Source organism: Schistocerca piceifrons, chromosome 1 (genome assembly GCF_021461385.2).
Source record: "Schistocerca piceifrons isolate TAMUIC-IGC-003096 chromosome 1, iqSchPice1.1, whole genome shotgun sequence".
Lineage (NCBI taxonomy): Eukaryota > Metazoa > Arthropoda > Insecta > Orthoptera > Acrididae > Schistocerca > Schistocerca piceifrons.
This window is the reverse complement of record NC_060138.1, coordinates 189,351,725-189,364,860: the sequence shown is the minus strand read 5'-3', so window position 1 is coordinate 189,364,860 and position 13,136 is coordinate 189,351,725. Positions and strand designations below refer to the sequence as shown.

The window sequence follows — 13,136 nt, the reverse complement described above, 5'->3', positions numbered from 1 at the left end:
TATATAGAACACGCGAACGAAAAATGTGCAGGTGCGGAAATCATGCATGTGCAATGATTTGCAGATAGGTGGCGTCATACTAAAATGCCCCCTGCCTAAAATCGCAGAGTGGTCCTCAGTGCGGTCAGATGTCACTCACTAAATGTTGTGAAGGGTCTGTTATAAAAAAAAATCTTAATTTTCTCATCGTGATTTAATAGCAGCCAATGCAGGTTTTCAGAGCTACACTCAGTTGAAATCCTGCATCCCTGTTGATGAGATTATTGGCTGTACGGATATGTATTGCTTCCTTAATGACGCAATCCCGGAGAGATATGTCAGGGACAGACTTCTGTCTTTTCATAAATCATTCAATGTTCTGTATTCAGACAGTGTTCCGCAATTGCCGACTTTTCTGGTTGACGTAGGGCTGTATGACACTGATGTCCATCACAGCATTCTCGTGCTGTGTGACATGTGTGGCCTATATACAGAGCCCCACATTGACAAGGAATCTTGTACACACAACAGTTCCTCAGGCCAAGATCATCCTTAGCCGAACCCAACAGCTTCCACAATTTTGCAGATGGTAAAAAAACACACTTAATGTCGTATCTTCTGAGGACTCTTCAGGTTCTTGACAACATGACACCAAAACATGGAAAAGTGGTGGGTATCTTTGTATCTTCATTCTGCTCCATAGATTGAACTCACTTGGGCCTGAACGCATTACGTATCTGTCTCTCAGAATAACCGTTTTGTCAGAACACTGTCTTTATATGTTGTATTTCACTAGACAGGCTTCCAAGATCAGATACCACATGTGCTCTATGAACTAATGTACTTAATGCACTACTGCATTGTGCAGGAAGATGGCGGCTTGTTGCCTGCAGATACAGATCTGTATGCATTGGCTTGCGGTAGACGCTGTGTTCAGAGATTCCTTCATACCAAAACATCAAAAAAAGGTAAAGTACCATCTTTTTCCACTTCCATTGTAAAGTTTATATTCAGATGGAGCGAATTTAAATGCTGAAGAAATGTAGGTAGAGTATCAAGTCCACGTGGCCACACCACAAATGTATCATCCACATACCGCAGAAAACAAGAGGGTTTGAGACTAGCTGACTGTAGTGCTTTTCCTGCAAAGGATGATCTTGGCCTGAGGAAATGTTGTGTGTATAAGATTCTTGTCAATGTGGGGCAGCATATATAGGCCACACAAGTCGCACAGTACAAGAATACTGCAATGGACATCGACATCATACACGCCTACGTCAATTGGAAAAGTCGGCAATTTTGGAACACTGTCTAAATACAGGACATCACATGATTTATGAAAAGACAGAAGTTTTATTCTTGGCATCATCTTCTGGGACTGTGGTGTTATGGACACAATACATATGAGTACAGCTGATAATCTAATCTACAGGGATGCAGGATTTCAACTGGGTACAGTCTGGAACTTTGTGTTGGTTGCTATTAAATCACGACGAGAAAATTAAGATATTTCGATAACAGACCCATCATAACATTGGTCTAGTATAGTCTTTTCATGAGTGATGTCTGGCAGCATTGTTCATAAACATAGCATACAGCTCACACGAAGGAGGACCGCTCTGCGATTTTAGGCAGAGGGGATTTCAGGATGACGCCATCTATCTGCTAATCATTGTCCATGCATGATTTCCATACGTGCACATTCTTTGCGTGTGTGTTTTATATACAGGGTATTGATGAGTGGATATCGTCTGTCATACCTAGCTACCAGCAAGGTTGTACCACTTGAAGATGTCTGACAGTTGCTCCGAGGAAATAGTGTGGAATTTGCACAATGTCATCCGGCGGCAATTCCGTGAAGACTATTTACAACATATCCGCCGGGAAAGCTTGAAGAGTCAATGTTTTTCTCATTACAAAAATGGTGAGGAGAAAAATAATGTGGTGGTTCACTTTAATTTAGTGATGACAGTCACCAATATCGTAACATTTAAAAAATATAAGTAGTGAATACAATAAATCCCTTAGCATCACCTGATTGCTTCTCTGCGCAATTTGTAAGAATTTCCAGGATGCAGGAGTTTACTAAGGATGCGCGTGAGGCTGTGTAGTTGCCATCGTCCTGAGATGAGTTCAGGTAGCAGCACCAGCACTTTCTCCAGTATCAACAGCACGAATTCCAGTTCCTCTCTGTGAGCCTTGTGAACTGTTTACAAACAATGTAGTGTTTGTCTCAGATCAGGTATAGAAGCTTAAAATGTTAGTCATGGATGACGTATTTTGTTCATAATAATAGTAATAATAATAATAATGATGATGATTTGGCACTCTGTAATGAACACACACAAAAATAAAGAATTCATTTATGTACAACATTTCTTCAGGCTACATACAAAATATTAATTAAGAAGCAGCAGGCCCTTTTTTTGGAACTATCTTTGCTTAAAAATCGAGTTTCACCATAATAAAGTCATGATAAAATTGAGTTGGCAATATTACAACACCAAAGCCATAACCGAACTTTTCAGTCCTTGTTAATTCCAAAAATAGGATCATGCAACTATTGCTTGAGTTACCTCAGCAACAATCATGGGAAAATATTTCAGAAGCAATGGGTCTTGCCATTACCAGAAGATATTACTGATAAATGAGAATGTAGGCATGCTATTAGACATTCTGATTCCTTTTATCCAGGATTTTCTTATATCATTCCATGCAAATACTGGGGCTGTCCATTCAGTACAATCAAGCTCTACTTCTTCCTTCAGGCTTGACATAAACCAAATGGTTGTTTTGTATAACTATATAAAAGTGATATGCTAAGCAAACAACACATGAAGAAATAGCAAATTCAAATCACATATTTAACAGATGTGTGACCTACACATAGCTATGACCTTAATCATTATAACTTGAAATTCTGACAGATTTATTTGATCCAACTCAAATGCATGCTCAGTTTTGGAACAGGCAAAATTTTGATATCAACAAGCATAAAAACTGAAAAATACACAAAAGTTGTCCTGTAATACACATGCCTAACATATGGGAAGAATTGCACCTCCTGTTACATAATACTTTAAAGTTGGTAAATAATTAATGTGAAACCAAAACATCGTGGATACAATGCAAACAACAAAATGGGTAAAGATAATCACTCTCTGTAATCACAAACAATAACTTTTCGCACAGCAGCTCAGTTTAGATGTTTGTGTTCCCTCCCAATTTCTAAAGACACAAGTGCACTTAAACTTGTGTTTCCTCCCAATTTCTAAAGACACATGCACACTTATACTCTCTCTCTCTCTCTCTCTCACACACACACACACACACACACACACACACACACACACACACACACACACACAATGTAGTTCTTGTTTATGTGCTTATCTACTGACATCTTCACTGTTTTGTTAGAAGTTGATTACAATAATTGCACTGTTCGAAAGTAGAAAAAGATGCTTTGATATATTTTGAAACTGGCATACCTATTTCAATAAGGTTCTATGAATTAACTAAGTTTAACCAACTTTCTTCATTTTTAGCAGGTGAATACCACAGCAGCCAATTGCAAAGCAAAACAAATTAAGAGGGGCAGAAAACAATCAAAACCAAAGCGTGCCACTACATCCAAGCATGAAAGAATTAAAATCTATTTACAATTAAATGCCATGCGTTATCAATACGAGATCTTATTTCAAAAACTATTACTGAGCTTCAAAGATGCATCATTTAAACGTAGATACTTATTACCAAACTGACTTTTGACACAAGCCTGGCAACAAAAAGGAGTAAAAGTAACAGGTAACGCATGATAACATTTTGTTTACTTCATAACTACTATCAACTTACATGCTATGAAGTGCTGAATTACTGACATGGGACACTTTTATACAGTGTTAAAAGTTTGGCTGCATTACATAAATCTCAACAACAAAAAAGGGCTAAAAGCAAATGAATTATGAGTAACTGGATAATATAGCTCACCTAAAAAGGGCAATCAATAAGTAACATAACACACTTTTTTTCTTCAGCCAATTTTGGTTGAAAAAATGGAGAATTTGTTGTGGGAAATTGTGGAATACTTCCACTTCAACTGCTATAGTTCCAAGAAGTTACAATACATGGTATCACTATACACAGCCTCGAAATGGCATCTGTAACAGAGGTGCGATCAAAGCAGAGAGCTGTCATTGAGCTGCTTTTGGCAGAAAACTAGAGCATCACTGATACTGGTAGGCACTTGCAGAATATCTACGGAGACAAAAGCAAGAAGAGTCATTGAGCGAGACACCTGTCGTCATCACAACAAGGTCTTGCAAACCTGTCTGATCTCTCGCATGCCAACTGGCCGCATAAAGCTGTGACTTCTGCAATGAATTCAATATATCCATTGCCACAAAAATACAAACTTATCCTTCTCCACAAGGATGGTAGGCCTCACAAAAGTCTGCACACCCATGAGGGCATCACAAAGCTTAAATGGACTGTTTTTCCTCATCTACCCTGCATCTCGCACCTTCCAACTTCCATCTGTTTGGCCCCACAAATAATGCACTCCACGGGAAACAGTACATGGATGTTAGGGAGATTATTGATGCAGCAAGACGTTGGCTACCAAGTCGACCAGTAGAGTGGTATCATGCAGACATACAGGCCCTCCCAGTAAAGTGGCATAAGGCCGTGGCATTGACACAGAGATTATGTTGATAGGGTTTGTATCCAGAAGAGTAGGGAATAATATGGTGTACTGGACTCCTCAATAAAACCAATGTGCTTTCAGAGGAAAAACTGTTGCACTACTCACTGGATGCTCCTCATATTATTCAGTGCTCAACACAATAATCGCTTCTCTTTGTTCCCTGTATTTTCCACCACATCTCCCATTTTTGCTAAACTTAGAAAAGAAAGTGGTGGACACGTCAGTATTTACATGCAGTGATAAAACTGGCCTTTTTTTTTTTTTTTTTTTTACACAAACTTGCATTTCATATTTATTGTTATTCAAACCATTTAACTTTCTTCTGTAAATGAAAAACAAGGGTTGCATTGTTGGTTGGGAGTTCCAGAGAGGTGGGATCAGGCACTCCACTGGGAATGATTTCTTCTTTGATGCAAACTGTTACCTTTACTTCATACTGTAATCTTAAAGTATATCTGTTCAATCTTTGCTTCATAATGTGATCTTAAAGTGTTTATGGTCAACATAAATGGCTGTGTCGAGAAAGAAAGAGAGGGAGGGAGGGAGGGAGGGAGGGTGTTATGCTAACTCGTCCATCACACACTGCAATGTCATCAGTGAATAGTGGCCAAGCTTTCAGTACAGACACAGCACTTTTAACGAGAAGTAGTTGGTGCATTCAGATTTGAAGCAACAAAAACTATGATTCTTTCAAGCAAAAAACCTTTGCAGCTGTTAAATGAATAAATATGAAATTGTCTGAACATGTCTCAGTGATAGCTATCTTCCTTATGGTACCATTGTTTCTGAAATGTAAAGTGACTCTGTGATGATGATGCGAGTGTATCAATAGTATCACTGAATAACTATTTTAGAACATGCAGAGTACCACATGTCATTGATAACCAAGATAAATGACATGATGATCATTTGCAAGATATGATAACAAAATAGGATAATCCCTTTTCATTTTCTACGACTGAATCGTAGTAAAGTTAGTTAACAGCAGTTCCTTTCATATTACAACTGTCACTGAGCTTTAAAATTTATTTATTTATTCTTGGCTGGAAGTTCTCTACATGCACCAATTTGAAAATTACCAGGTAAGAGTCAAAATAGTGTGATTTTATGATTCTTGTCCTGTGCATATTAAAATAGATTATTAATATGCTAAATAATCAAGGACAAAGGTTTGTATTTCTAAAAAATGAATTTTCTGGAAAAGAATTCTGTATTCTTAACACAGCAAGCAGTGAGCGCTAATGTTTGCCCACAGATAATTTACACTATCACTACTTAACATCAGAAAATGTATACAGATAAAAAGTAATTTTATTAAAAACAAAATCAAATGCTACAGCTACAGAGTTGTCTTATAAGGGAAAAAAACTACATTTTACTTGTAAATTTATACCATTGCTAACTAATCATGCTTCAGAACTCACAAGCTGGTTCTTCATTGAAGTTAACAAACAACCAAAAATACAATTTAATACTCATATGTCGTTCTGTACCGTTTTAGAGAAAAATGATAACAATGAAGACAACTAAACTGTTTCATATTACAATTATTCAACCATATAGTTTCTATGTCTAATAGCCCAAATGTTTCATGCAAACCACGTTTCATTTTAGACAAACAACTTAAAATAAGCCAAACTACATTCCAAAAAAATGCCATTCCATTTCAAACCTCCAACAAAGCAATACATCAAACGTAAATAGCACTGATTACCATGAAGCACTACTAGTAAAAGCAATATGTAACCTTCTTGGAGAAACTGAAAATAAACGTAAGCTACATACACATTATGTTCACCTAACATGCTGAGATATTCAAAATGTAACGTACTCACCTAAGTGGAAAGACAACTCTGGAAAAGTAAATGTAGAACAACATAATTAATTACCAATGAGATAACGTTATTTACAACTATTCTAATTTTAGCTCAAAATGAGAATGTCTCAACAGCTTTCCAACAAACCAGCAAATAAGAAAAGGCAAAAATATTACTAGACAGCAGTAGTGACTTATGCTGTCAACTGTCAAATGAACTGATCCAGACATTTGGATTTTGCTCAAGAACTTTCTATCCAGCAGATTGCATTCATTAGAAAAGCTAAGGCAAATAATTACCATGAAATTAACAAACGTGTAGAACATGTAAAATATTCATACCATAAAAGGAAAACATAAACAAAATGGGTATTCAGCAGAATTTGCTTTCCTAACACTTCAGATAAGCTTCTAAACAAATTCTGTGATGACCATGCATAACAGCAGTTATCATACAACAACATAAGGTGTTTACACAATTACTAGCAGTCGTTTGCCGCTTAGAAGGCATATAGTTAAGATTATGAAGGTAAAATAGTAAAATCAAACATATTGGTTGCCAACATTTTCATCAGACTGAAACATTGGAAGTAAATAGTCCTTGTGTACAGCAAACACAAAACCCACACGGAGTTAAAAGTACACATATCAACAAGAAAAATGCAATCAGTGACTCTTCAAAATACCCACTTCCGTAAGGATACAGTCTATGGGACTAGTCCAGCAGGTGCCAGTGTCCAGTCAGACTTCATGATGACTGAATGGGTTTAACAGTTTCACAGATGGATACACTGCCAAGACAAACATGGCAACCATGTTCCAAGTGGGACTAGACCAGAGCCCAGTAGAAACAATGGAAAGTAGCACAATCTGCATCCCAAGAGACTAAGGCAAGGAAGCAACAAGCTTTAAGCTTTCACATGTAGATAGTTTTTAGCTGACAAATATAGAACAACTAGATCAGTTTCTTGTCAAAGAGGAGTCTCAAAAATCAGGACTGGCAACAACATCCAAGCACTGTGTACCCAGGTAGTTTTGGATCATGATAGGCCATGGTATGATGACAAAAATGAGGACCCATGTTTTTGCAGGAGATAATTGAAAATGCTGTGAAAGGGTCCAGCAGAGACCTATCAGATGGCACCTTTGACCTGGTGTTCAGTCGGGGCTACAGAGTGGGACCTCTACCAAATGCAAGAGACATCAACATACAGCGTGGAGGTAACGATTGGACTGACAGAGGTCACCACAGCCCGTTGATGGTTGGTTAGTTGGTTTAAAAGAGGGGGGGGGGGGGGGGGGGGGAGATGGGGAGGGGGGAGGGGGAGGGACCAAATAACTAGGTCATCGGTCCCTTGTTCCGAATAAAACAATGCCACAAGGGAGAGATTAAAACAGGCAAGACTGACAAAACAAAATGGAGATAAAGGAAAAACCACAAGAACGGCGGAAGGCCAACAAACACTTAAGTGGGGAAAAGAGGAGAAGAAAACCACAGAAACGTAAGAAACAGGTAGAAGAGATTAAAACAACAAACCACGCTGGCTGACCAAGAGAATAAAAAGGAGAAGCCAGCCACTCTGCAACACATTAAAACCTCCACCCTAAAAGCACTAGGGTAGAGGACACAGAGGGACAAAGGACATGCGCTAAAATTTAGATAAAATGATAAAACCCATCCTCACGAATAAAATGTAAAACTAAATCAGCCGATGAGGCGTTGTCAGATAAAATTAGCAGCAATGAGTCCAGTAACCGAAGATTTCATCACAGGGCAGTCACAGTGGGACAGTGCACCAGAATACGGGCCACTGTCAACCAGACACTGCATCAACACTGTGGCAGGTTTTCATGGCACAGGAGGCAGCCGTGGGTCACCCAAGCGTGGCCAATGTGGAGCAGGCAGAGAACCACAGAGTTCCTGGGAGAGGCCCTTATGGAGGACTGTCACACATTTGTAGTCTCCTAAGTGGCACGCCATTTGCTGTGCGTACTGAGACTATGGCATTCCAACTCCCAAAGCTGAAAAACCTGGTGACGTAAGAACGAATGCAGGTCAGTTATTGGAATGCCGATCTCCATAAGCGGTTTCCGCGTAGCCTGTTTGGCCAGCCTGTCAGCAAGTTCATTGCCTGGGATTCCGACATGTCCTGGAGTCCACACAAACACCACTGAATGACCAGACCGATCCAGGGCATAAATGGACTCCTGGATCGTCGCTACCAAGGGATGATGAGGGTAGCACTGGTTGATAGCTTGTACGCTGCTCAAGGAGTCATTACACAGAAGAAACTACTCCCCAGGGCATAACTGGATGTGCTCAAGAGCACGGGATATAGCCACCAGCTCTGCAGAGAAAACACTGCAGCCATCAGGCAAGGAATGCTGTTCAATATATCCTCCATGGACATACGCAAAGCCGACATGACTATCAGCCATCGAGCTGTTGGTGTAAATCACTTCATGGCCTCGAAGATGAAGTGACAGCGGAGAGCTGCGGGGTGAACTGAGTCCTTTGGGCCATGTGAAAGGTCAGGCAAAGCCGCAGCCTAGGTGTACACCATGGAGGTGTACACGATTGCACCTCGAGTATAGGTGGTAAAGGCAAGGACTCCAATCCAGATATGAGGGATTGGACGTAAACTGCAATTGGAAGCCCTGACCTGGGCTGCCGATGCGAGAGATGAACCGCTGTGGGTGGGAAAAGGAAACAGTAATTCGGATGCACAGGAGAACTACGAACGTGTGCTGCGTAACTGGCAAGCAGTTGTGCACACCTGACCAGCAATGGAGAAACTACAGCCTCTGCAAGGACACTGGTCACCGGACTCATCCTAAAAGCTCCTGTCGCTAGGCAAATGCCGCAGTGGTGCACTGGGTCGAGTAAAAGCAATGCTGAGGGCAGCGCTGAACCATAAACCAGACTCCCATAGTCAAGGCGGGATTGAACAAGGGCTCTGTATAGCTGCAGCAGTGTAGTGAGATCTGCACCCCAGTTGGTGTTCCTCACATCAGAGGGCATTGAGGCGCTGCCAGCATTTCCGCTTACGCTGACAAAGGTGAGGAAGCCAAGTCAATTGGGCGTCGAAAACCAGTCCTAAAAATCAATATGTCTCCACTATAGTGAGGGGATCATCAGTAAGGTAAAGTTCTGGTTCCGGGTGAATGGTACAATGCTGACGGAAGTGCATAACACACGACTTTGCAGCAGAAAACTGAAAGCCGTGGGCTAGAGCCCACAACTGCGCCTTGTGCATGGTTCCCCATAGGCCTGGCTCAGCAACACCAGTACTGGTGGAGCAGTACAACATGCAGAAGTCGTCTGCATACAGAGAGGCTGGGACGGATGGCCCTACAGCTGGTGCTAGACCGTTAACGGCCACTAAAAATAGACACACACTCAATACAGAGCCCTGCAGAACCCCATTCTCTTGGATAAGGGTGGAACTATGGGAGGCACCAACTTGGACACGGAAAGTATGCAGTGAGAGGAAATTCTGGATAAAAATCGGGAGCGTGCCTCAGATAGCCCACTCGTATAATGTGGCAAGGATATGCTGTCGCCAGGTGGTGTCATACACTTTTCATAAATCAAAAAAGACAGCAACAAAGTGTTGGTGCCTGGAAAAGACTGTTCGGATGGAAGACTCGAGGGACACAAGATTATCCATGGTAGAGCGAGCCAGGTGGAAGCTGCCCTGGCACGGAGCCAGTCGGCCACAAAAGTCCAGGACCCAACCTAACCACCGACACACCACACATTCCAACAGCTTACAAGGAACGTTGGTGAGGCTGATGGGCCAATAGCTATCCACATCAAGCACGTTTTTGCCGGGCTTGAGAACTGGTATGACGGTGCTCTCCCACCAGTGCGATGGAAAAACGCCATCGCACCAGATCCGATTGAAGATCATGAGGTGATGTCGCTTGTAGTCAGACGAGAGATGTTTAATCATCTGACTGTGGATCCAATCGGGCCCAGGAGAGTGTCAGGGCAATGTGCAAGGGCACTGAGGAGCTCCCACTCTGTAAATGGGGCGTTATAGGATTCACTGTGGCGTGTAGTGAACGGGAGGACTTTCTCTTCCATCCGCCATCTGAGAGTGCGAAAGGCTGGGAGGTAATTCTCTGACTGAGAGGCGCGAACATAGTGCTCAGCAAAGTACTCGGCAATTGTATTTGCATCGGTAGCTATCTCGCCATTTATGTTAACACCAGGAACACCTGTTGGGGTCTGGTACCCAAAAACTCGTTTGATCTTTGCCCAGACTTGGGAAGGTCACGTATGGCACCCAATGGTCAAGACGTACCTCTCCCAACGCTTCTGTTTCCGCCTTCTGATAAGCTGGCAAATGCGGGCACGGAGCTGTTTAGAGGCTATGGGGTGCTCCAGGAAAGGGTGCCGCTTATGCTGCTGTAGAGCTTGCAGACACTCCTTAATTGCCTCAGCAACTTCCGGTGACCACCAAGGGACTGTCTTTCACCGTGGGCACCCTAAAGAATGAGGGATTGCATTTTCCGCCACAAAAACAATCATTGTAGTTATCTGCTCAACCACCATGTCAATGTTACCATGTGGGGGAGGATTCAACGGTGACAGCAGAGGTGAAAGTTTCCCAGTCCACCTTGCTTAAAGCCTATCTGTGGAGGCATCCATGGGCCTGATGCCAGGGCAGTGACAGGAAGATGGAGATGTGGTCACTACCACACAGGTCATCATGTGCTCTCCAGTGGATAGATGGGAAAAGGCCACAACTGCAAACAGAGATCAATGGCCGAATATGTGCCATGTGCCACGCTGAAATATGTGGTGGCCCCAATATTTAAGAAGCAGAGGTTGAGTTGTGACAGTAAATTTTCGACATCTCTGCCTCAGCCAATAAGAACTGTACCACCCCACAAAGGGTTATGAGCGTTAAAATCTCCCAAAAGTAGGAAAGGTTTAGAGAATTGATCAATCAGTGCAGCCAATGCATTCAAGGGTACTGCACCATCTGGAGGAAGATATATGTTGCAGACAGTTATTTCCTGCGCCATCCTTATCCTGACAGCCACAGCTTCAAGAAGGGTTTGAAGGGGCACAGGTTCACTGCATACTCAGTTCAGGACATAGACGCTAACTCCACCTCACACTCTATTATAGTTGCAATGGTTCCTGTAATATCCCTTATAGCCACGGAGGGCAGGTGCCTGCATTACCGGGAACCAGGTTTCCTGGAGGGCAATGCAGAAAGCAGGTGTAAAGCTTAACAGTTGCCTTAGCTCAGCCAGGTAGTGGAAAACCTGCCACAATTCCACTGGAGGATGACGTTATTGTGAGGCTGAGAAGGCATGAAGCGCGCAAGGAGGCAGGTTATCCCTCAGGGTCACCGGCTGCCTCCGACTGAGTAATTGTAGCCATTTCTAATGCGAATGAAGCATCAGTGTGATTCAGGTCCACAGGAGATGCTAAGATCTCCACTGCATCCTCAGATGCAGAACTGATAGTGAGTGGTGGTGTTGGGGCCACCAGAGGGTCCCATTTCTTAGCAGACTACTACTTAGTTTGCTTGATCTCTTGCTTCGCTTTAGGGGCTTGCTGGGAAGCTTTCTGTGAAGCAGCTTCAGACATGGAGGAAGACTGTGAAGCTCTTCATCCAGCAGGTTTTGGCTCCTTGAGCCACTGGCAAGTATCCGCCATGGCATTAGTGGAGACCTCGGAAGAGAGGGCCCCAAGGGACCCCTTCCGCACGAGAGAAGCCGGAGGATGCTGTTGCTTCTCCGGTAGGGGGGAGGAGACCGATGTCCCCTGCGTTTGGGGGGTTGGGGGGGGGGGGGGGGGCTTGCTTCCGAAGTGGGTGCTTTGGGAGCAATGGAGAAAGTTTTGTCCTCTACCACCAAGGGGGCGGATGTATTCTGGAGGCCCAGAGGGTCCACTGTTCGTGGCACACAGTGTGGCAGCAATGTTAAAGTAGCTGCAGCATATGTGTACGTCAACCAAACGGGGTGTAATCACTCAAATTTATGTTCCACCTCTTGGTAAGTCCCTGTGTTGTCAGAGGGCTCAGCCAAGTGGTACTTAACAGTCCCACCACACGGACTGGCTACCGTGCTGGTGACCTAGTAGGAAGGGGGCCAGGGTGCAAAGGGAAAAGGAAGTGGAGGGGGAGAGAAGGCTGCACCATGGAAACTAGTTTGGGAGTTCATCCCCAAATAGCTCACATTTAACAGAAAACATTTGAAATGGTTGCTCCCAAAGAAGGTACTTTGGAAGGAGATTTCCCCCCTACCATCACGGCGGCAGATGTATTCAGGAGACCCAGAGGGCCCACTGTTCATGGGACAGAGTGATGAACCACTGGCACTTAGGAAGGCGATGGTGATGTAGTTGTGGCGTATGTCAACGTCAACCGAATGGGGTGTAATCTTTCGAATTTATGTTTAGCCTCTGTGTAAGTCAACCTGCCAGGGTCTTGTACTCCATAATTTTCTGCGCCTTTTGCAGTACTGGGCAGTCTGGTGAGTAAGGGAAGTGGTGCTCTCCACAGCTGATGCATGTGGGAGGTGGTGCACATGGAGTATCTGGGTGCAGTGGACATCCGCAGTCTCGACATGTGGCGCTGGAAGTGCAGCGGGAACACATGCGCCCAAACTTCC

At 43.0% G+C, this 13,136-nt stretch overlaps 1 protein-coding gene across 1 annotated transcript in view; it reads right to left on the bottom strand.

Moving 5' to 3' along the window:
* The window catches only part of LOC124785478 (probable Rho GTPase-activating protein CG5521), a 261,077-nt gene that overhangs the window by 228,236 nt on the left and 19,705 nt on the right, over positions 1-13,136 (bottom strand). Inside the window, exons 3-4 of the mRNA XM_047254185.1 lie at positions 6,520-6,537; positions 2,014-2,185 (exon numbers count right to left, since the gene is read on the bottom strand). Coding sequence (XP_047110141.1) covers positions 2,014-2,185; positions 6,520-6,537 — 190 coding nt within the window. The remainder of the gene's footprint in view (positions 1-2,013; positions 2,186-6,519; positions 6,538-13,136) is intronic.